This window comes from Ixodes scapularis, unplaced genomic scaffold (genome assembly GCF_016920785.2).
Source record: "Ixodes scapularis isolate PalLabHiFi unplaced genomic scaffold, ASM1692078v2 PGA_scaffold2__306_contigs__length_199485367, whole genome shotgun sequence".
Lineage (NCBI taxonomy): Eukaryota > Metazoa > Arthropoda > Arachnida > Ixodida > Ixodidae > Ixodes > Ixodes scapularis.
This window is the reverse complement of record NW_024609857.1, coordinates 87,084,850-87,110,674: the sequence shown is the minus strand read 5'-3', so window position 1 is coordinate 87,110,674 and position 25,825 is coordinate 87,084,850. Positions and strand designations below refer to the sequence as shown.

At 44.4% G+C, this 25,825-nt stretch overlaps 1 protein-coding gene across 1 annotated transcript in view; it reads right to left on the bottom strand.

Annotated features, from left to right (window-relative positions):
* Positions 1-24,112, bottom strand: part of LOC120847950 (adenylate cyclase type 2) — a 55,201-nt gene extending 31,089 nt beyond the window's left edge. Inside the window, exons 1-4 of the mRNA XM_040219897.2 lie at positions 23,975-24,112; positions 18,024-18,137; positions 6,913-7,079; positions 4,565-4,646 (exon numbers count right to left, since the gene is read on the bottom strand). Of these exons, the coding sequence (XP_040075831.1) occupies positions 4,565-4,646; positions 6,913-7,079; positions 18,024-18,137; positions 23,975-24,112 (501 nt within the window). The remainder of the gene's footprint in view (positions 1-4,564; positions 4,647-6,912; positions 7,080-18,023; positions 18,138-23,974) is intronic.
* Between the last annotated feature and the right edge of the window lie 1,713 nt (positions 24,113-25,825).

Genomic DNA, 25,825 nt, shown 5'->3' with positions numbered 1-25,825 from the left:
AACGTAGGGGCTCCGGTCATTAGCAGAATAAACACAGGCTTTTCATATTTCCAAGTGCAAGCTACGTGCCTGTTAGACCAATTATTCGCCTACCTTTTACACCAGGGGGGCTATGGTGCGCTTTTTGCACTCCCGGAAGACTAGGGAGAGGGAAGTGACGTCAACAACGCAGCAAATGCAGATTGGATGTTGATTTTGTTTTCTTCTGTCAACATCCAATCTGCATTTGCTCTAGTCGTTGACGTCACTTCCCTCTTCCAAGTCTCCTGGGAGTGCAAAAAGCGTAACATAGCACCCCAGACCCCGCTGTGGAGGTAAGCTTGTCTTCATTCTCCTTTTTCGCGGATACCAATCGTTTTACTGTCATCTTAGGTGTGAATTGAGGACTAAAGGCTCATTCACATTGCCCCATTTTCTTACGTTAAGTTACGTTACGAAATATTACGTTGAAGTCGCCGAGACCTCTGTGCTTCATATTAAGCGAGGCTACCAGTTCAAGGAGAAAGCATGACACGCGACATTCGAGACACAAATGTTTCGGTGACTTATACGTAACGTAACTAAACGTAAGAAAATTGGGCAGTGTGGATGAGCCTTTTCGCGCCGAGATGTTTCGGTGGCGCCCTCTTATGGTTTCGATTCGTGACGTCACGACTGGGATTTGCCTCGCCGTGACGTCACCAGTTGTTATCCTGACTACTTACCATCAGGTGCGACGACGAGTTCGGTGGTGTGTTTAAAAAGCACAGTGGAAGCTAGGAGCCATCGCAATCCGAAACTAACACCGTCAAAGTTGACAATCTAACAATGCTCATATGGCCATGGTTTGGCCCATCGTGGAAAGCTGACCACAGCGACGCTTTTGGTCGCGCACATTGCTATTAGGGCCGGTTCAGACACTTGCGTTTCAGTGCGTTTGACTGCGTTGCGTCGAGAACCGAAAGCGAGTCACCGGCACATCTGTGCTTCGTATGAAGCGTGGACTCCAATTCAGGGAATCATCATGGCACGCGATATAAGCAGCAGGGATGTCCTACACCGTGTTAGCGGTTCAGTAGCGCTTCTTGTAGCGCGGTGCTGCGGATTAGGATGTCCTGGTTTCTCGCTGCCGCAACGCAGTCAAACGCAGTCAAACGCAGTCAAACGCAACTGTCTGAACCAGGCTTTAGACGTCAATTTCGCAGCGTGTGCTCCCGCACACCGGCGGCTCCTGACACGTGGAAATATCGTGCGCCACTTATTATGGGCACTGAAATGTTAGGTTCAGGATCCATTTAAGAAGCAAACAATTTTATTTTTCTCAGTTTCTCCTTAGAACAGCTTGCAAATGCTCTTAAAGGGCATCTGACACGCCAAAAATATTCAAAGTGCCCGCTAGTGCCCTGTGACGTAACAGTGTACCGCAAGGTGTCGGTGCGGTCAGAAGGGACGCATTGACTTACGTCAGTCAATTGTGTTCGCCGGAAGTCACGTGAGTGTCACTCCTCGTGCTCCCCACGACCGTGCCTAAGACTTTTTTTTTTGTCTTTTCCAGGAGCGATTGTAGAAAACGAAGTTTCAGTTCCACTAGCTTTTTATCACTGCACCGTTTGTTAGTTTGCGCGCTGTAAAAGTTGAAGACGAAGAGTCAGTAGATCGACGTGTGGAGGTCAATGATGAAAGCGTTGCGAGTACAAGCCAGTGCACGAGTGCATGCCATCAGTCCGATAGTACAGATCCATACTAGGCACAAAACAAGCTATCGAGTTTTGAAGATAAAAATTAGAACGCTCGCAGAAATTAGGATGTGTAGCATACGACACTCCCAATCGCATTGCTGAAGGTTCAGACACCGAGGTCGTCAAATCATCGGATACTTTCCGGGCTGAAGATGTTTACCGTCTAGAGAATACGAACTGGTGAGTGTACCAAGTACAAGTAAACGTCGAGCATAAAGTACGTGTTTTGTCTAGAACATGAGCAGAACTTGTTTACTGGGTTCACTGACTCCTCTTCTTCTACCGTTACAGCAACATTAAACGATGAAAAGCAAATAAAGAAACCTTGTATGCTTGGATGGTTCGCGCAGGTGCGGAGAATAACAAAGATATAAAAACGATATTACGCAAGGTCGCGGTAAGCACGAGTAGTGATACAACTCACGTGACTTCCGGCGATGCCTCCCTTCTGACCGCCCCGACCTCTTGCGGTAGACTGTTACGTCACAGTGCACTGGCGGGAACTTTGAAATGGGCTTCGTATTTCTATTTCTTATAAAAAAATCTACGCAACTCTAAAGTGAAATAATTCTTTGGTGATATCCTGATACACCATTTTAACGCCTAGCATGAAAAAAACATTTTTTCTTGGGGCGTGTCAGAGGCCCTTTAAGCTGCAAACTATAGGCTCTATAGTCATTGAAGGTTAAAAAATAAAACGCGGGGCTTGGCTTATTACGAAGTTTTCGTAAATCGCTTCCGCTATCTCGCAACGCTGTCTGCTATCCTCACGAGATCCGGAACTCTGCGGTCAAGGCTGCGCATGCGCTGCAGTGGCGTCTCCGTCGAGGAACGCGTAGCAGAGGGAGATAGGCGGTCTACGAAAACTCGCTAACATGTCAATGCCCCTTGTTTTGTAATTCACTTTTCGTCGTCCTTACCGGCTCATGCCACACTCTCCTTGAGAACGATAATGAGAATCATGGGGCACGCCACGCCGTGCCTTTCTTAGGTTGTCCGTGACCTCAATCTAAGAGATATGGAGCCTCTAATTTTACGCAGAGCAAGTGCGAAAGCCAATCGCTGCAATCAATACCGAAGGAGCTCAGCAAATCACGAAGATGGAAATATGTTTTGTCCTCTCCGACGCGCTAGGCGAGAAAACGGGTGCCCCAGAAGTTTTTAGACTATTTAGACCCAGGGTGCGACACAAGTAACACTTGATCTCCGTTTTACTTTCATCGTTCCTTGTCCCGAGCTCGTTTTATTCTCTCTGTTGCCACACAGTGTTACCAACACGCTCTTCAGTTAATGTAAGCTGAGACTGCCGTGGATTATTTCTGGTACCCACTTATCCGGTATAATTTAGTGTTCAGCTCTAAACTGCCAAAGTGCCGTGCCAAAAAAAAAAATAAGTGGAAACCTCGGGTTTGTGCAGAACATGTCGCGCCTCGCACATCATCATAAGGTGAGTTTTCGCAATGGTCCCTCGGGCAGCACACTCGTTTTTTCAAGCAGAAACACGAAACCTAAATTCCGCCTCCAAAATTTTTTTTGTATTATTTTAACTTTTCTCGTTTCTATACAAATTTTCAGTTGAATCTCGCAACCGATGCGTTTTTTTTTTGTCCGGAATGTTTCCAGCAACCGGGTATGTATAAGATAAGCCTTGTCGCGCAGAATTCACCTAATATGTATTACATTATGTCGAACCGCAGTCAGCGCTACGTTTCAATAAAACCGATCGAGCAGCAACAACAAAAACAAGTTTATCGTCACGGTGACTTTTTTTGTTGTGTGTTTGCTATTTCCAGCTAAAGCAATGACGCACATTAACTGGCGCGGGATTACGCCATATTTACTGTGCCTGACTGATGACAGACGCACAAAGACGACGATTGCCGTGGCGATGAATTTTTTCGGCTCTGCTCGTAGCGTGCGCTGCGGTCGGGCTTGAAATGGGACGAAGTGCCACGGCAACGCCGTCACGTTGAAATCTACCCCATTTATTGTATTTCACTTTTAGACTCAAATTCGTTCATTGAACTTTTTTTTCCTTCTATTATTCATTGCCCTCTAACCTTCCATTCGGGGCAATAAGACGCTAGATGATCGCCACGGGCTAATTTCAGAAATCGATAAGAAGGAACGTCAATGGATGCCTTTGGAATGTAAAAATAATGTAAATTAATAAAAAAGTTTCTGTGGCGCCGCGGTTCTACAGAGCTGAAATAAATATACATATATCCTTAAAATTTCTTCATTTCTGTCACCGTATTTACGTTTATTATGGGAGCACATTTTGAAGCAGCCTAAAGTGGTATTCTGTGCAGAGGACTCGAGGAAGGACGAGAGAAATAAATTATGAAAGAAGTCATACCGGTTTATGCAATATTGCGACGAAGGGTAAAATATAAAGACATTTCATGAAATACGTCGGTTTGACATTAATTAAGACAATTCTTGGCTCCCTTAACATTTTCAGATTTGGCAAAGTAAATTGGCTGGAGGGAGTACGAGAAAGATACTGAATATCCCGAACACATGCCGGATAAACAGCTAAATAAACATTATACAATAGGTTATCGTACGAGGAAACTAATACATAGTTTCGATGTCACCTCTAAAATTCCATTTTATTCTTAGCGTGTCTGAAGTAATATCATGCGAATTGTATAGTCAGCGAATTATTCATACGTGACAGCCAATTACTTCAGCTGTGGCTTCTGAAATATAATGAATCTTACCACAATATGCTGGAGGACGACAGCTTAATTAATTTGCTTATACTCTTTTAATACTGTAACGGACATATAGAGCGCTTTCTTTTCATCTACGTCTTCTCACATGTTGCACAAAACGCATACCTGTCTGTCCAGTATGTGAAACAGGACCACGTAGAATATGAGAAACACCACCGAATATGTGGAACTTGGAACGTTGACGAGGCTGAAAGAACAAGGAAAGGTGCCATTTTTCCGCAGCACTCCTTTATTTTTCCGCGTGACCAATTGAAAGCTCGAGAAACTCACGGTGTGGCTTATTATTAGGGTTCCTAGTTTTCGGTACATACCGATAAACCCACAAAACAAACCCTGCCCTTTTACGAATTTATTGAAGTCGGGGAGGACCGGAAAGGCCCTGAATCGAAGCTGTTCTTGAATATAAAAACCAATTAAAGATTCATGTGAAAAAACAAAACAGAAAACCTTTATCTACAGCTTAATTTTGAGTTCACTCAAAACACAACCGAACTGAACTGTCTTCGATGATACCTCATTCTTCGGAAACTATACTGGTTATGACTTCGAAAAAAAAAAAAAAAAGCAAGTTTTTGCGCAATCATTATACACTGCGCGAAGTAGTTCTTACAATATTTGATAGCCTGAGAAGAAAGCGATGCTTTTAGCGTTTCAAACGTATTTGTCTTAATAAGATAACATATATCTAATCTAAAATGTACCTCCAAATACCTTAATTCTCCACATAAAGACGGAAACTAGTAAAACTCCGCGAGCAGCTATTTTTTTTAAATTTTGTTTCTTGATATTGAGTTTTTTTATTTCAAGTATTCGGTCATATGCGAACCATGAAGGTTAAGGAATTTATGACAAAATTATAAAAAAACAACAGCAACAACGTAATAAGTCATTTTAAATTTGAAGAGAAAACAGCAGAACCACGAAACTTTACATATCGTGTTTTCTCTCTTCGCTTAGGGATTGGCTGTTCGGCGTCGTCTTTATTGGCGAACACCTTCAGCTCATTGGCCGCGGAGGGATAATGATATGTTCGGGACTCTTTCACACCTTGCGTTTCCTAAGCTGTCGTTGACTGTCCAAACAGTTTCGTAAAAATTGGGCTGCTACAAAATGATTAAGTTCGATTTTGCACGATTATAATTGGCTTTAAATCTATTGGGTGATTCAAGGAGATGCCCGGCTCATTAAAGGGATGCTGAACCGAAATCTGGATTCCCCAAAACACGCGGCAAAAGCGTGCAACGGGATGCTACAAACACCAAAACATCACTCATACAGAGATATCTCGAACGGATGACAGTATTTTTCAAAAAAAAGAGGCGCATTTGTCAGGAATGTGGACGTCATGTTTCTCCGAAAAGGAGAGGGAACGGCCTCGCGTCTTCTCCGCCTCGCGGCCTTGAGGGAGCAAAGCGAAGAGAGAAGGAAACTAGGTATCTTGACGTCACGCGCCTCGTCGGCCTGGTTCAATCTCGACTTCTTTTTCCAAAAATACGGCCGTCCATTTGAGATATTGCCTTACTAGTAGTGTTGTAGGGATTGTAGCGTCCCGCCTACATCTCTAGCATTGTTTTTTTGAAAACCAAATTTCGGTTCCCTATCCCTTTAAATCGACCGCAAAATTCGGTTTCTTAACCTATCGCGCTACGACTTTGTGCAACGTTGCCCACAGATGGTGCATTTTTTTTTGTAAAATTTGCAAAGAGCGGACTTACCTGAGGAAAAAGTAAAGAAAGAAAAAGGCTTAGCTCCTATGGAAACGCAGCGAAGCCACCGGTCTTCAAACAACACGGCGCCGTTTTGCACGGGAGACAAGAGATGGCGCAAGCGGTCGTGACGCCAACTGCCGCCAACGAACGAGTATACGATGCCGAGAGCCGGCGTCTTTAGCAGACAAGCAACTGCAGTTCCTTGTTGTTACCGCGCCTGTTTTTGTTTCTGCGACTGTCGCCGCCTGCGGAACGCGCGCCGCTTTTGAGTCGAAAAGATCGCCTGCTAAACACGCCGGCTCTCGGCGCCGTATGCTCGTTCGTTGACTGCGTTTGTTGCGCCATCTCTTGTCTCCCGTGCGAAACGGCGCCGTGTTGTTTGAAGACCGGTGGCGTCGCTGCGTTTCCATAGGAGCTAAGCCTTTTTCTTTCTTACATTTTCCTCAGGTAAGTTCGCTCTTTGCAAATTTTACAAAAAAAAAAAAAAAAAAAAAAAAGCACCATCTGTGGGCAACGCTGCACAAAGTCGTAGCGCGATAGGTGAAGAAACCGAATTTTGCGGTCGATTTAAAGAGCCTGGCCTCTCTTTGAATCACCCTGTAGTATACGTCAAGTGGCACAGGTTAGAAGGAAATTTTATTCTTCATTTTTTTTCAACCCTCTCCACTTAGAATTCTGTACAAACATTCGAGTCTATGGTCTTGCGTGTATCGGGGATAGGGTAATAATTCCTCTTGGGTATACCCCGACTCCCGCTCCAGCGGTCCTCCGTAGAGATCTGGCCGGATGAGGACGAGTGCCGCAGCGAAGGAGGTGAGGCCGCCGATCATGGCGACCAGCTTCAGCAGGAAATTGATCCTCAGGAACATGGAAAGGGCGGTGAGTGCCAGCATACCAGAAACTGGCTGGAACTACACAATGGAAAGGGAAAAAAAGGAACTTAAATTAGTAACGTAAATTTTCGAAATGTGGCGTTATTCACATTTTTTGGGCATTACAAAACGTCTCTCGAATTCGATCAGAATAAGCACTGGGTTTGGAGCGTCCACTACCCCTTTTATGATTATTATGACATCGCGTACGCCGTCCAACAGATGCACATCAAGTATATGTTTTCCACCACCGAACTTTTGCGCACACGAAAAGTGGGCTATTCCCAACGTATTTCGATGTAATTATGCTTAAAAAGACGAGCTAGGTGGCGGCTACTCATGTTTACAAAACCTTGATACTGAGCAACACATAGAAGAGGACAAGTGGGGTCTCAAACGCAGCTGAATGTTACCGCTCGCTCAGCCCAAATGTTGAATCGGGAACTTCGATTGCCTCCGAAATGAGTTAATATTTGCGGTGGCTGAGCATCTTTTGGCTGTTTCGTTTCTTTGCACAAACTCTTTCGCGTACAGCAGATAGGCAACCGTCCGGTGACGCGGAGACCCTTAAATCCACAACCAGACCTCCGACACCCTCTCCACCTTACCCAAGGTAACAACAGCAGACCGATGACACAGACTCCCAGGCCAGACATGTACGTAACGCGTTACTAGTAACGAGTTACTTCTAGCTGTTAATTTTTACGGTAAGGAGTACCGTAAATAGTTACCTTTTTTTTTTTAGAAAAGGAACGAGTAACGTCGGTTACAAGTCAAGAAGGTAGGAGAAGCTCCTCCCACAAGTGTGATGCGCCCGTTTCAAATCTCTCCGCAGTCGAAAGAAGAGTTCACTGGAAACGCTCCTTGTTCCGCTTCAATGGATTCCCACTTGTCTCCGATCCCACTTTTTAAGAAAGCGACCTTTGTATTCATCGGAGAGGGAACCGAGCCCCTGAAAGCAGCCTTTGTATCCATCGGGGGGGAAGCTAATCCCCGAAAGTCGTATTTGTTTCGTCGGTGGGGGAGAACTTTAATCTCCCTCTCGTGGCTTCCACAATGGCAATGCTAAGTCAAGACCGAAAGATAAAGCAAATATGTACAAAAAGGCAAGACCCTCCTCGCGCGTTGGCCGCGACGTCATGGAAACGGTGGGACGCTATTGGATGCGGAGGTGGCGGAGGGATATCTGATTCCCTTTGAGGGGCATTTGCCGCTACCTTCTTAACCTGTAACTGACTATAGTTACTTTTAAGGACAAGAAACGAGCAACGGTATTTCGTTACTTTTGAGGAGCAACGTGTCTAACAACGTTTAAACAGCCTCGTTTTAATTCTAACTTGAGTATGCGTATACTCCGATCAAAGCAGATGGGCAACATGGAATACAACTAAACAGTGTTGCTAGTATACCAAGGTTTATCGCTAAACACTTTTAGTCGAACTCTCCAGCTGGGAATGACCTTCACTCAGATAACACAATAAGGTTCGTTGGTTGAACCTTCTAGAATCGTGTACAAACCAAATGTAAACACGGATGTTGCCAACCCGCGAAGGCACAGAAGCCATTTTCAACTTTGAACTTTTAGAAGCAGAGATAGCAAAAGCGGGAGGGAAGTCCTAGATTCACAAGCTCTTCCTGAAGCCCAACATTGCCGTTAATTTCATCGCGTCAGAAGAACGACTCTCCAGCGTTACCAGAGATGTATTTATTCTCAATGAAGCGTGGAAACATAACTGGTGAAAACTTCGAGAGGCAGCTACTGCTAAAGTGCAACGACTATTGAAAAGAAAACTATCAACCATAAAACGAAAGAGTTTGTGTGTTTGATTGTCAAATAAACGAGAACAGTAACTCGCTACTTTTGAAGTAAAGTAAGGCTTTTTTCTTGAGAATCGGCAACGAGTAACGTATTCAGTTACTTTCTGAGCGGGTAACGAGTAACCTTATTTAGTTACCTTTTTGGGTGACGTGTACATGTCTGCTTCCAGGGTACCCACTAAACAACCAGAAGTCCTTCGCTATGGATAAAAAAACTTGAAACTCTAGCTGCCAGAACTTTTCCGATGCCCAACTGCGAACACGAAATACAATAAAAAATCCCCCCAAAACAAGAATTTCCCGAATTATCCGAATGGCTCCCCTCCTAAGTTTATTGTTTAATCACCTACCCACTCTAAAGAAAAAAAAATACCATAAAACAACTTTAGTCGCACAAAATATCATATTTGGTTATTAAAAATAATGGTCAGATTCCATAAAAGATTCCAATAGTTCATATCCTGATTGGTCGTTTCCACACACCTGTCTTTTACTTGCGTCTTTGCCTTTATAGACAATTTATTTTGTTCCTACTCGGTATAAGACAGAAACCATCAGGACCCTCTACATGACTTGCACTTTTTGAATGTGTGCCTTCAATCCAACTGCGCTTTTATTTCGATTATGTATGCATCTCCTCGTGAGCCGACATACTTTAAACCGCATTCGGGAACCAGACATCAACATTTAACATCTCTAAAATTCTTATTATTCTTATTGTTGCACCTACACAAAAACTGAACTAAACTAACCTAACCTCCCCCCCTCCCCCCCACTATGAACCAGGTTACGCTGTTATGCTAAATATTTTTAAACAAGCTTTAAACAATACTTTTCAATTCACGAAAATTGAGTGCTAAAAGGGATACGGACAACACCCTCCTCTTTAATTCCCATGGACTTTGCCGCTACACACTCCGAGCTTCTACCGGCTCCACTAATGACTCTTAGGTGAACCGCCTTAACAGCCTAGAAGCCTCTGTGTGTGCATAGTACCTAGAAGTTAGAACCATATCCGCACATGATTTTTGAACCCGTTGTTAAACAATGAAACAGCCCCGTTTCCGCGTGCCAACTTAAATACGGCAACAATTGCTTGGTGTCAAACTTACCATAGCGCTATGACCGCCCTCTAAATAAGCTCATTTATCATCCAATATTCCAACGGAAAGCCTGCCACCTATTCGCGGCTGCTTCACTGATGAAGTTCAGCACCTGCGTGTGGGTAACTCCCTTCCCCGGTTCAACTAAAACAGGTGTTAGTTTTGAATAAATTTACCAAAACAGAAAAATTAACATGCCGTCGCACAGGGAGAGTAGCGTAGTCATATTAATAAACTTTGCAGCCGTTACCATTACGGACTATACCTATGTCAATATTATATGAAATGTAGAGGCGATAGATGAACCTCGAACAAACTCCGCATTCAAGAAAATAGGAAAAGTTTACAGCACCAATTATGACAGAATAATAGTCACCAAATTAAAGGTTTTCTAATAAGCTATTGGCCTTTTCTGTTTACCCTCGTTCCGAGCCACGTAATTCCTACATATGATATGAGAGGGGGGTGGGGAGGGGGGGGCGAAAAAAGAAAGAGCAAAATATTATATTCGTGATGCGCGCGTCTTTGAATGTCAAGGACCACACGCGTGCAATGAAGCATGCACGTTCAGCGCGTTGAATGAACTAAGTACGTTCGGCGCGTGCATGGTGACGCCGAGAAGAAAACAAGACGGCGTGTGCTGGATTTGTGTGCGGCGGATTGGGCTTTTAGGAAGGGAAGAAGACGAGACGGAGCGAGCAGAATCCAGGGAGTGGAAGTAGAAGGCTGTCGGTTGCAGGACCCAAGCTTCACTGGACTTCCCCTTGGACTTCCCAGTGATCTTCATCCTAGTCTTCTCTCCTGTCAGGGGTTCTGCCAAACGCCACCGCACGCTACCACGAAGCCTAACAAGCCACCGCGCAAGTCCGCCATGCACCACCCGTTCCGAGCGTCGATACAAGGGGGGGCTATGTTGCACGTTTTCGACTCCCAGGAGACTAGGGAGAAGGAAGTGACGTCAACAACGCTCTTTGGATGTTGATTGGTGGAGTCGCTGATGACACGTTGCGTGGTGCTGCTAAAATACGTTCATTCACACCTACGTCACTTCCTTCTCCCTAGTCTCCTGGGAGTCCAAAACGTGCAACATAGCCTCCCTGCTGTCTCTGCACAAGTCTCCTGGGTGAGCAAGGTGATACTGCACCGCGACACCACAAGGACGCTGGACGATTCTTTTTTGCCCTTAACGCAGCGACCTGAAATGTACTTGCGATGGTGTTAACGCGAGTTTTCTGTTTGTCCTTGTAAAATAATAACCGGCTTATCTGAAAAAAAAAAAAAGAAATTGCCGGTTGCTTTTGTACTTCGTTTGAATTTTTTTTTCATGTGTGTAGAAACGTTTTTGTTTCTACTTTCTAACGCCCTGTCTTTATTCTTCGACCAAGTTTACTATTTTTTACCACAGTCTCGGGTTTTCTGCATTGTGAGTTAGATTACCGGGGTTGATACCCCAAACATCGCGAACCACGACGTTACGATATTCTTGATTAAGTAAAATACCTTGAAGAGGAAAAACAAAATGAGTGAGAGTCGTAATTAAAATGTGAACAGTTCCAAGGGCAAAACAACGTTTTCCCCTGATTTCGGGCGGCGACTAAACAAAATACGGTGACAGGCTTATAGAAGCGACCAGCATGAAGCAAGACACCACAGCGAAGGACGTCAGGCGCTACAGCTGCTGCGGTCAGCATGCTCCGCACTTAGGCAGTTTTTAAGGAAACCGTAACGTCCTTGAAGAACACACTATTCAAAAGAAAATATCCTGCATCTATTCTCGACGCAACCACAAGAAAGGCATCCGCTTTCGAACGTAGCACACTGCTTGAATCCACAAGACAGCTTCACTCCAACGAAACAAGGGTGCCGTTGGTTATAAACTACTATTCGAACCTATCAAGCCTGAACTCCATAATGAAACGCCATTTAAACATCCTACATGCCGACGATAAACTTAAAAAAAATATATTTCCCGAAACTAAACATTCGATGAAAGAGCGATTTTATGGCCATAAGTCTGACATTGTAAATAAAGGACAAACACAAGTAGCTAAACACTTTAACTCCGACGACCACGACATTCATACGCACTTAAAAATTATCATCGTGGAAAGCAGTTTCAAAAATGATTTTACGCGCAAAAATAAAGAGTCCTTTTATATATCTAAATTTAAAACCCTAACCCCGCTTGGTATGAACATTTCAAAAGGAAACTTATATAAGCTGTTGTAGGTTTCAGGGGCGGATGCAGGAATTTCCTGAAGGGGGGGGGGGGGGGGGGTCAGGTGTTGGTCGGCGTACCATTTGTTTAGGAAACCCCTCCCCCTCTCCCTCGTTTCACGCCCTAAATTTTACACATGCAGAAATCAAGAGGGGGGTCAGGACATCCGGACCCCCCCTCTAAATCCGCCCCTGGGTTTTTAGTTTTTAGTATACTACAGGCAAACCACCTCCCCCATCGCAGAGGAGGGCGGGGGAGAGCTAAAGCTCTTTGAGGGAGAGCTAGAAACGTTGGGATGTGGGGACGTCGCCCGCTAACTTCCCTCCTCTTCCTTTTCTTTTTTTGCGGGGAGGAGGGAGATCGAGCTCGGAGGCGTTTTAAAAAGTATTTCTCGGTATTCTGTTGAGCGGCGCCACCCACGAGTGACATTTCTGGTGTCCGTTTACACACACTTCGGGCTTATTTACGACCTTCGTTTGCTTCGGCGTTATAGACACTTTACACACGCGCCAAATTACAGCCGCCATTGCTGACCTTCTCTTGTCTTACCGAGATGCCGAGCCACTGAAACAGTGGTTGACGATCCTCTACAAAGGCCGACGCTTTAAAAAAGGACACAGTTGAATCTAATATGGCAATAACCTGGCCTGCTATGATAATGATGAAGTGAAATAAACGAACCAAGAGGAAACGAAAACTGAAGGTCCGTTATGGCGGCGTCCATGCACAGCCGCTGTAAAGCGTGTATACTGGCTTAGGCTCACTCGACTTGACCCCTGTATGTTGTTATTTTTCTGGATCTGGAGCTCTAACTTTAACGTGACGGAGGCCGTTGCCTGTGATATATTTTCTTGATTTCGCTAACGAGTGCCGCGACCGTGTTCCCCTCAAAACTACCACTTCCCTCTTTTTTCTTTTTTTATCTGTTTTGTTGGAATGTAGTTTTTTCATGCTCAAGTGTTTTACTCGTACTATTATATATATGAATTTTTTCTTTCGCTTTTTCCAATGTTCCCCCTCTCCTTTGGTCTCTCTAAAAACGCTTTGCAACTGTATTTTCTGCACACTTGAAGACGGGAAGTCTCTTCCCGAAACGTCGTGTATTAAAGCTCCTACTGCTGTTCAAACATTTTTCTACGTTTACGACTTTCTTGGTGAAGACTTGTTCATTAATACAGTTAATCAGTTTCAGAAAGTCAGAGTGCTTCTTGAAGGAAAGTTGAACAGATATCAAAGGCATGTCGTTTGAAACAGAAGAGCAAGATATCATCAAAAACACACGAACAACAGAACAGGAAAGGGAATAAGAGCAAAGGAGTATACGAAATGGACCCGTTGTTTTCTCTCTGCGAAGCACATAAATAAAAGTAAACGTTCATAGTGCGAGTGTAGATTCAAGGACAGCAAGCTCCAATGGAAGTCGACTCAAGGGCGTCTCGCTTAATTGTGAGTGAAGATACGTTTCAATTTATTGAGGGCAAGCAAAGTAAAATTCCACTCCAAGAATCTGGCACAACGCTGTTAACGTAAACGAGTGAGGCACAGCCGGTGATCGGTCGAGCAAACGTGACTGTAAAAGTTCCAGGGCCATAAAGCTGGGCTGCCGTTGTTTGTATTGAAGAAGCGAAGCAACAGTACACTCGGAAGAAACTGGTTTAAGCCGTTAGGCATTGCTTTACAGGAAATTCAGCAGCCAGAGCTTGAGGAATTGACCTCAAGGTTTTCTGAGGTGTTTTGCAACACCCTGCCTGGATTAAACAAGTCATCAGTTCACATCAAACTCAAATACCACACCCGACCGGTGTTCCTGAAGAGTCATCCAGTACCGCCAGCTCTAAATGACGACGTGTCCCATGAAGTAGATTGCTTGGTGCAACATGGCGTGTGAGAGCCTGTGGATACTCTAAGTGGGGGACTTCGTTGGGGGTGGTAAGAATACAAAATGGAACATTGAGGCTATGTGGTGTTTACTGTAGAACTGTAAACAAGGCACTTAATAGCAACGGGCATCTATTGCTTACTACCGCAGAAATGCTCGTAACCTTGGGGTCAAGCAAGATTTTCACCGAGCTCAACTTGACTCAGGCGTATCAGCAGTTCAGTCTAGGTGCCAAATCAACCGAGATATCCACTGACAATACAACAGAGGGGCTGGTCAAGGACCGACAGCTTCCGTTCGAATTTTGGGTGGCACCGTGAGTGTTTCAACGAGTCATCGACACGTAGTTGGCAGGCATTCCTTGCTTAAAGGCTTGTCTGGATGATATCTTGATTTCCGGGAGCAACATAGAAGAGCACGCGGAAATATTAGCGGCTGTTCAGTCGCGTTTCAAAAACGTACAAATAAGAGTAAACAAAGAAAATTGTAAATTCAACCAAACAAGCATTGAATTCTTGGGACACGAAATTGATTCCACAGGAATTCATCCGAATCATAGCGAGACAGAAGCCATTCAGCAAGTGCAAACGCTCAAACCCAAGAAGGATCTGCAAGCCCCACTGTGATTTCTGAATTTCTGTTTTGTGAATGGAGATACTGAAGCGCCGGAACGTTTTTATCAGCTTCTGAGCGATGGCCAAAAGTTAAATTGGACGGGTGAGAACCAACGTGTGTTTGAGAGGCTGAAGCCGCTTAGCTCCGAGGCTGTGCTCGTTTCCTACGACCCCGAGCGTCCTTTGTTTTTGTGCTGCGACGCGTCTCCTTCGGGAGAGGGAGTAGGGGTGGCCAACAGCACACCTGGCGTTAACATGCAACCTATAGCTTACGCGTCATGGACTCAAAGCGTTAATGAGCGTAACTATTCACAGGTGAATAAAGAAGGTTTGACCGTCGTATTCGGAGTAACAAGTTCCACCAGTTCGAGAATTCACGGGAGTGACCTGCCACAAGCCACTATTTGGGCTCTTCGACACGGACACACGAGTGCCCAAAGTGCTTTCGCCTAGAATGCATGACTGGATTTTGTTATTGGCTGCTTACAGCCATCACATCCAGTACGGGCAAAGCCAGGACACCTCCAATGCCGACGCCCCCAGTCGTCTTCCACCCCTTGTGGACGAGGGCGAACCACATCCACCTTGCGACGTACTCGTACTGGACGCTATCGACTATGCCCCGTGGCAAGCGGCAGACATCACCAAGCTGTTCCAGAACGACAGAGTCATGTACAGAGCGCGACACTGTTAGCGCGAACAAGCGATCGCCGGTTTTTTTAGTTTTTCTCTTTAAAACCAAGGGATGTCATCCAAGTTATTAATGCTACGGAAAGAGATCATCTAGTTCTATAATATAGGGGATAAAATTTCGTGCTCGGTAATACTGTTTAGAAGTAAAATGCGCCGATGTCGTGTTCGCTCTAACAGTGTCGCGATGTGAACAAGGTAAAGAAGTGGATCTTTAGTGGCCGGCCGTCGACAGCACAGATGGAAAGTTCATGCTAATATTATGAAGTAAGGAAGTCGGAGTTATCACTACACCGAGATTGTATTTTGTGAGGAAGCCGCGATGTAATCCCGCAAGTTGCAAGACAAAGAGTGTTTAAAATGTTGCATGCATATCATCCGGGAATGAGTCCTATGATAGCGTCCTTAAGGGGACTGGTGTGGTGGCCGGAAATGGATCGCGAAATCGAAGACTTTGTGCGCCACTGTCAGCCTTGTCAGAGTAACCGACAAAGCGAGCCCATTCCCCCTGAAGATTTGTGTATCAATCCGGACCAACCGCGCAGTCGACTGCACATTGATTTCACAATGGCAGTCAAAGGAGACGTGTTCCTTATTGTGATAGATGCGTACAGTAACTGGGAAAAAGTTGAAGTTATGCCATCAATGAAGGCTACAGAAGAAGTAACAAGCTTGAGAAAAATGTTTATGACAGATCGGGTGCTCGACGTTATCACTCTCAGACAACGGCACAGCATTTACAAGCACAAAATTACAAGGGTTTTTGACATGTAACGGTTTTAGGGCAGTGTTCACTGTGCGTTTTCCCGCCAGTTGTGGAAGAGCCGAGGCACAACTCAGTACAAGATTTCGAGGTTATTGTTTGAGCAACACTCAACGCCTCATTCTATTACCGGGAAGTCACAAGCAGAGTTGATGATGGGGCGAAAGCTGAGGACCGCCTTGAACCGATTTCTTACGGGCCGACAACGTGAGCCTAAACTTTATCGGCCGCAGAACAAGATGTACCGTGTCGGCGATGCTGTCTGCTCTAAAACCTTCAGTCAAGGGACCAGATACATGGCGGCCAGAGTGATTATAAGCCGAGGACCGGTGTCGTATACGGCTCAGCTAGGCAAAGGCGACAGCCATTACAGACGCCGAAACAAGCTGAGAAGCGATTGAACCAGGCCTGACGTGCATCTAGGTACAACAGTGAACAACCGCATTAGACTTCCACACGCAGCAACGCCGCCACAGCAGCTCTAGGCAATTCCGGAGACAAATACGGAGCCAGCCATAAAAGATCCGACAGCACCGAAAAGATAAACCAGGAATCGAGGATTTGCTTGGATCTGATTAGTAATCCAAAACTGTTCTTGTTTTGTATAACTAACTTCAGGAGAAAATTGGGTTGGACTGGACATTTCGTTATGTCCAGTCATCATCCACACAAGCAGCGTGTCACTCTCATCACCCATGTAGATAGCGTAAAAGGAGCTACGATCAAAACGTATGTTCTGTCCAGCACTGTCTGTCTGTAGATGCACAACACTTACTATAACAACACTTAGTATAAACCACTGTCGAAAGACTGCCCTTTATAGGCAGCTGTTGGAAGCCTGCACAATGGCGGACTAAAACCTCACCTTCACAGCACACTTTATAAATTTGGTTGGATAAAAGGGCTTAAAAAGCACCCGCAGGAACATATGATGACTGCAGCAAGTGTAGAAAATCATAATGCACGCGTAACGCACGCACGAGAAATTTTGTGCCCCTTGGTTTTCCAGAATGATCAAGACAAGTTATTTTTTTAAGGTCTAGACATGTTATAGGCCTCCTCATTCGCCGACCTTCCTCCGCAGGTTTCGGCGAGTCTCCCTAATGCTTTGCCTGAAAGTAGACACACCGGTGTTTTTAAAGTGCTCACGCGGAACGAATGGGGATCCTTGCTCAGCTCGATTCTTGCCCCTGCCGCTTACAGGCGTACGGTTGTGTAACAACTACAACGTGATGCCCGTTAATGACCTAAGTCATTAACGGGCATCACGTTGCACGGACCGTACTGATGAAGCCGTGTCGTCATATATCGAAGGCAGACAAACCCCTTAAACTTCGAACAGTAAAATATACATTTGTTTTGCTGCAACTTCTATTCTGGATGCACCGCTCTCTTTACTGCTGCTATTTCACAGAAGTTTGAAGGGCTTCAGAACGAACTCTTCTCCAGGCATTAAAAACCGCAAAAAGACATGGACGAAGAAGAATGCATGCATGAAGACACAAAACGGGCGCTACGCCTGTCAGAGTTATTAATGCCCTTTCTTCCAGGTCTTCTTGTGGCTTTTAATGCCCTTTTAATCATAGACTGACCATCCCAGTTTAAAGTTTTAGTTTCATTCGAGGATCGGAGAATCAGCTCGCGAACTCGAATCGGCGCATGGCGAGCACCGGTTTACCGATATTTTGAAGGAGTACGTTCTGGCATTTGAATGTTTAGTGAAACAGGGGTATTGATACTCTTGTTGCCGTGTAACCTAGATTTAAGTTTGTGGAAAAAAATTCCCGTTTGATAAAAAATAATAATCACCAGTTCTCCACTGGGGCATGCCGGACGCCCTTCGCTTGACACAGAAAACCCCGAAATTCTGCTTTGGTCTTTCAGTGCCCGATACTTACCTCTGTGAGCCCACAGTTGTAAGGTGCCTCATTTAGGAAGGATGTGGTGAAGCTGATGTTAGTTCGATTTGAAGCCTGGATGATCCGTTCGTCTCCGGTGCTGCCACACGTAATCTGCGTTTTCACAATAGGTATTAGATACATGGAAATTACGATTTGAATCTAAGACATCAGGACATTGTGGACGTATAACAAAATAGACAGATTCATTGACAAAACGCAACATTCTGTCAAAATACTGTTTGCCTGCGTGCTGAAATCTCCTGCATTTTTAAGATTCTCATAAATACATCTGAATTAAACGTCAGACCCATGAAATATTTACAGATTTCAAAGCGCACGAAATATGCATCGATTCTGGAGCGTCACGTACCAATTGTGTAAGCAAATATTTAATGGGTTATGTTGACCTCAAATTGCAGTTTATAAACAGCAATTATAAGCAAAAAATTCTGAAAACATCGAAGATATGCCGAAAATACGGTTACAGGGAGTTTCTTTAAAGATTGTTAACACTCAGCACAATTATTCATCACATTTTCGTAGTGCGCTGTTGATAATAATTATCAGTTTACTATAATATAGGTTTAAACCATAATAATGTTTTGTTTGTTTATCGTATTTCCTTCACATCTTGTCATTTATATTAGTGGATATGTTGAAGTGAACGTCATTCACATCATACGTCGTTGCTCTTAGTCCATACGATTTAATTTTTTTTCCTTTACTTGTACAGTCTGCAAAGCAGTGTTCTCTCTGGACTTGGCCACCGATCTAGCGGCTGGCCATATTGTTAAATAAACAAATAAACAAATGTTGGGAGATGTAAAAAAATGTGCCATATTCAGTTTTTGTTCTATTGAATACATTTTTTTCTAAAAAAGGCCGTGAAAGCTGCATAAATGCGGCCTGTCCGAGTGAGGTATACGGCCAGGCAGACATTATGTTCCAAAAAGAATGCAACTCACAGATGAGTAACTACCTAAAATATTTGTTAACAATATAGCCTCATGTGTCAAAAAAGCTGAGCTCTTTCTGTTTGGGGATGATATTAAGATTTTTATGCGCGTTGCTACTCTTGATTGCAATGCCCTTCAGCACGAAGTGAATACCATACTACAATGGTCTTTGGCGCATAATTTGCTCCTAAAACCTATAAAAAACTAAGGTTCTCTCTTTGAGCAGACGACACACTATTATGCATTTTACTTACTCTTTTGGAGGAATTCCAATCAAACGCGTGACTGTAAAGAAAAACCTCTGTATGTGCCTTGATAGGGCGTTGTCATTCAATGCACATGTTTCTTTTATTGTTGGCCGTGCGATGAAAACTCTTGTTATTATATCTCGTACAACTCAAAAGTTCAGACGCCCTGCTTGTAGGACTCGTTTACTTTGTGCTTTAGTTCGTTCACGGCTTGAATTTGCCTCAGTGGTTTGGAATTCTCTAACAAGTACACCGTCTTTAAGCACTGAATCAGTGCAAAAAAGAATAATGCGCATTTTATATGACAGAACCCTTCAGCGTCGCTGTTATAATGATCATGAATTTTTTCTTAATAGTGTTTTACTTGGGTCTTTGTCAAATAGAAGACTCGTGCGTAACCTGCTTCTTTTTTTTTTTTCTTGCACAGGGTGGTAAAGGGTTGGATTGGTGCTAACCTACTTCTGAATTCTGTCGATTTCCATGTTTCTTGTCGCGTTACCAGAAATGTTACCGTCTTTTACGTTCAATCCATGTCTGAACTCTCACCACTGTCCCGTATGCAAATTTCATTTAATAAAATCGCATCCTCTAACTTGGACATTTTCACGGATTCTTCAGTTTTTCGCCGGAACTTGGCAAGTCTAGCTGAAGGTTGAAACTGTATTACATTTTGTGTGAAGTGTGTCCACTATTTGTAGTCATGTTAATTTTGTACATTTGATGCTGAGCGTGTGCTCTCTTTCTTCTTTTTATCTTGCGTATGCCAATGCGAAGACCCGCGTGGTCATTTCTGTGCACATAAAGTAAACATTAATAATAGTATTATTATTATAATTATCATTATTATTATTATTTTTAATAAAGAGTTGTTAAAAAAAAAATCTGGATTGAGCACAAAGTGTGAGGTATTCATTCATTGTAAAATTTTGTTCTGGAAATCTGTGGATACCGAAACCAAACGCGCGGTGCCCGCAGGAAGGACAACCCTCGTTTGACGCCGGAGGAACCGTTGACGAAATTTGCGTTACTATTTTGCGTCGCTGCGCCGGAGTTGATTGCAGTCCGTGATCTGTGGCTGGTGAACTAAAGCGATAAGTAACCTTACCAGCCGCGACAATCTGCTTCGCTTTGCTGAGCGCTCTCACCGAAAACCGTTTTAATTATGGGTGCGAGCCAGGGTAAAAGTACAACCCAAACATAAACGTCTCAACAGAAAGTGAATGCTTCGACGCGCTGTGACGCAACAGTTACGCCAATTTCGAGAATAACACGTCACCTTCAGGCGTCAAATGAAGGTTGTTCTTCTGGCGGTAATCGCGCGTGTGGTTTCTGTCAGAGTTGTACGTAATCCGTTACAAGTAACGAAATTACTTGTAATCCCTCACATTTATCGGTAATTTAGTAACTGAATAATTACATATTTTTACGAGTAATTCTAAAGTAATTCCCTTACATATTTACGTAACGGATTCCTTGTAATTCGTTACATTTGTTTTCACATCTTTATATATTGAAAACGTTCTCTTATTCACCAACGCCTCAACCGAGGCTCAACCTGTTCAGAACAAATGAAAGAATATCGAGTAAAACCTTATTTATTATTTAATTATCACCTTTCTGTTACAAACTATGTTTTGCTATTGTCTGGCAATATATGCCGGTATAGTAGGATGTGCACAAATCAGTTCTTAAGGGCGCTCGTCTGGGGTGTTTCTTCTTCCTCCTCGTCTGTTTTTCGCGCTGTTTCCTACGATCAATTCTTATTTCAGTTTTGGTTAGTTGTATGACGATTTATACAGTTTCGCGGTTTCGACAGCAGAGAATTTTAGTAGATAGTTCCGATGACTCCGATAACGATATCCGATACTCCGCCGCCGCCTTTGCGCATGCATCATATCGTTGTCGGTTATCGGGGGTATCGGGGGTATCGGAACGATCTACTAAAACTCTCCAATATCAGGCAACGGCTGCAACGACGAACCTTTGCTCTATCTTCGAGGTAAATAGTACTTCCATTGCTTCGCTGAAGAAGCTCAATGCACAGCATAAAGCGTTCGTGAGGAACAATGTGGCACTCCCATCGAGTGCACATTGTTCCTCACGAATGCTTCATGCTCTGCATTGAGCTTCTTGCAGTTCAAAGGGTGTTCAGCGTAGCAGTCGACATCGTCATTAAGAAATAACGCAAAATGTCTGACGAAAATAATCCCTGGAGAAAGGGAACAAAAGGGTCTGACAAGACTTTCGAGAACCAGTTGTTGCTCAAAATTCTCAAGGTAAATTAATGGAACAGGTGGCAATAATAATAACCTGAATAACCTTCTTCTCTTTGTTTCTTACTTGAGGACAATATGTTGCAAGTAACGCCACGAAAGTAACGGATTACCTTTCGGGGTAACGGTCACTTACTTTTATTGGAGGGTAATTGTAATTGTGATCAATTACAATTGAGCCTTGAGTAATTGTAAATGTAATTCCTTACTATTTTTCAGCAACGTGTACAAGTCTGGTTTCCGTATCGACAGGTTACCAGAACAAAATTTGACAATGAATGCTCACGCTGCGTGCTCGATCCAAGATAAAAAAAAGAAAGCTGCGCTGACTTTTAAGTTTGATTGCCTCCACGTCTTCAATATAAGCATGTGCCCTAAAACGTCGAATTAAAATAAACAATTAGTGAATTCTCGCTAATTAGTTATCTATTCGTTGTATTCTCTTTTTGAATATAATATCCGCCTGACCATATAACTCACTCGAGCAGATCGCATTGGTGCAGCATTTCACGTCTTCATTTTTTTTTTACAGAAGTATGTATTCAATAAAGAGAAAGAAGAAAAAAAAACGCACTGTATTTACCGGTTTAAAGCACTCGCTGCCTATGAACCAACTACCTACCGGCAAAATCTTATTCACTCCGACGGAGTGTAGCGCCAGTGGTTAGACAATATGTTGAGGTTTCATAGCCTACTTCGAAACCAAATTAAAACTTAGATCGATTTTGTGAACATGTGAGGAGCCTCCTGGATTGTTCAAGTCCCCATGGCGCTGTGGTCACCGATCGCTGAAGAGGCGCAGGGCGCCACTGATTTTGTTCGGGCTTCTTGCTTTGCGATGCGTCCTTAGACGTTCTTATCGTCTAACGCCGCAACCTCGTCGGCTGTGCAGTAATAACGAGGAGCTCAGCAGTTCCCTCGCCCGGATTTTTTGAGGATGCCAGTGACTATCGATGGAAATGTTTGATGAGTCGCCCGTTCAGTGCCTCACATGTTTTCACAGTTGCTTCGCAAAAACGTTCAAGATCGAACGGAGTAATATATGGCGTCGATTGTGTCCACAATAAGACGAGCGATGTGCGAAACCAAACTTGAGGCTACCGTGCGAGTCTGGCACGCGTTTGCGTCCCATTCATTCGTCAGAAGACGCCGAGTCGCAGGCAGATCGCTAGATGGGAGCCCCTTCAAGACAGACGAAGAGCCAGAAAGGAGGAAATTTTCTCTAATTTCCTCAAGCTTTCCATTCGAGAAAGAGAGCAACCCTCCTTTTTTCTGCGGGGAGGAGCTCGGAGACCCGCTCCAGTGGGGAGAAGAGGAAAGAAGAGTGCGGAGGGAAGGCAGAGAGGGATACTGGGAACCGGTTTTCTCCTTCCCGGCAGAAGACGATTCTGTAGGTCAGCCTTTAGGTGTAACAGTGGATTAGTTCATTCCCGGGTCCTAGCCGTGCCTTGCAAAGGAACTGCGGGGTCTCCCGAGGCGCCGCACACTCTGCCCCACGCAGACTCACAATCACACTGCACACGGGCATTATCTCGATAAATTTAGCGGAGAACGTTTCGCGCTCAATTTAACGTCGCGGAGTGAAATTTCCATCGCTAAATTTAGCGGAATCTTTCTCCTGGTGAATTGAGCGGGAACCTTTATTCATTCAATTTACCTGGGAAATTTCTCCACCAAGTGCCAGAGTCACGTGGAACTACGACGTTACGTCACACTGTAATATCACGCGCCACGACGACCTTACACGACAACCATACGCTGGGAGCTACTGCAAAAGCTAGCCGATAGCGGTTGTCGACATAGAACGAGGTTGTCAGTCTTCTACTTCCCCGCGTGATATAGATAGCATCATTGTTCTCGCGGCCACTACTGATGACAGACATATTGGGGTTTACTTCAAATTGTTTCGCTCTCTTTCTCGTAAGTTTAAGAGACACAAAACATTCTAACTTTGTTGAAACGCGCCGTGTACTTCATTTCCCATTAAATTCGACTACAGGCAAATCTGCAAGTCGATGAATCCGATTAAGCAGCGTCAAAATTGTATTGTCGTGGCGCTCGTGGTTTTTGTGCGTTTGCTATCAACGACTAAACCAACCACGAACAGACAAAAAAAAAGCGCCGTGATCGTACACTTCTTTTCGTGCGTGGTGGATTTAGCCGGTGATGACGACAAACGCACAAAGACGACGAGCACCATGACGAGGCACTTCTGATGCTGCTTGATTGACTTCGTCGATTAGTAGTGTCGGCTACACTCATTCTTAGTGTGCAACGTAGCCTAATCCTTGGGTCTGTGATAGATTCCAAGTTTGCGATCTTTAGACGCTACCAGCCGTTAGCGACGCTTGACGGGAAAGTTAGTACAACCGGAGCAACCAATTATTTTCTCCTTTAAGCTGCTGCTTTTTTTTTTTTCGTTTTTTTTTGCATCGTTCCATTGTGCCACATCAAAAACGAGAGGTAATTACCATGTTAATGAAGGTGGCCGACAGGATGAAGATGGCAGTAGTGACGAAGTAGATGATGCGCAAGCAGCAGCTGCTCGTGAGATTGGCACTGCAGGGAGGCCGCATCATGGCTACGTGAGTCGTAGATTCGCTGTGCATGCCCTGCCAGAGAAAACATGTCAAGTAAAGTTACATCCGCGATCTCATCTAACGACAAGAAGGTCAATAAATAATTGTTATCGTGAGAGTTTCACAATGACAGCTCTTAGTGGGAACCTTCCAGGGAAATTGCATGGTCGTCCTTCGTAAAAACTCCCGGTGAAGTCATGAATCACATGATTCCTCCCAGTCGCTGCGCCACCTTTGAGATAAAAAAAAGTGGAAAAGTAAGGAAAACGTTTTTCCCGTCGAGATGGATTCGAGCCAGCAACCTATGAATCACAGAATTTTTTTTTTCTATAGTCTACCGTTTTATATTCTGTTTACCCTTATAGGGGTCAGGACACCGACAAAATAAATTCTGGGTAAAAGTGGCATTTTCAGCTCCTGCTTTCCAGCTTGCTGACTTCGGCCCGTGGAATGAGGTCTTGTCTTTTCGTGGGTCCTACACCGCAGAAGAACGCGTCATCAGCGTTACACCAGGCACGTTCCTCGACCACAGCTCCAGGGCTCCGGGACACGCCGACGCCATAGATCAGCCCTTTTTCATCGATGCCTATCACTCGCCAACGTAATCGACTTTGCCTCACACTGGTGACCACTTGGGCTGTACTTATATGCCGCTTCGCAACTTTTTCGCCAGTAGGCAAGGCTGCACAAAAGCACTGAAAAGCTCCTAGGAGCAGACGAACGCAATCCTTTGATCCGCGTGTTTTGCCGACAACGTAGCCAACTGAGCAGCTCGGCGCGAGTCACGTGGTACTCATGGTTCCAGGAGGCGCCCGCCCTATGGGAGAACACATGGAGATCTACGCAACACGGCTGATTAAAAAACAAACACTGAGCTCACACTTTCCGAATCTACTCCGTCATTGAAGTTGGCAAAATAGACACTTTATCAAATATTTCATAATATTGGATGCCTGTGAAAAAGTTTCAGAAGGAAATTTTCAAGGTAATAAATAGCCTTTGAAGCACACAATTCTTTTACGCAGTGATGGACTTTTTGGGTTCGCCGGAGCAGGTCACGTAAACGGTGTGACGTTTTTTTCGCGCGTTTTTCGAACAGCGTGAGAGACTGTCTATGCGGATAGCTTATTTTTCTTTTTTGGCAGCTGCTTCCAAGCGATCGTCCTCTACTGCGCCGCGTGTTCTGCTGCATGATGCCGCTCAGGTAATTTTTTTTTTAAATAACGGTTTTACGTTGCACACAATTAAGCACAAATTATTGTAAAATGTTTCTTTACTATGTCAAAAACTGTTGTCGTTGCGTACATACCCGAAATAATGAAGAAAACACGATTTGCTCACGTCCCCCATACGTTTGTGACCGGAGTTGGAACCTCCGGGCGTTCGCCGCTAGTCGCCGAGAGATGGCGTTCTAGATTGCGCTACTCTAGAGTTCCTGTATAGGCTCCCTACGGGAGCCAGAGTTTGCGCGTTCATCTCCGTAGCTCCGTCTTTCCTGTACGGCAGTCGCGGTCTGCTGCTCACGTGACTGAATTCGGCGAATAGCGGCGCCGCGCGTTCGAGGCGCGCGGCGCGCTCAAAAGAAGGGCGACGTACGCCGGGAGCGTGCAACCCCTTACGAAAATGGCATATCTGGACTCATGTATAAAAAAATATGGTTATATAAAAAAATTGGGCATCATCTGGCCATATCAAGCACATCAGTGTATATGATACGTATCTAACAAGGTATGCCCAATTTTT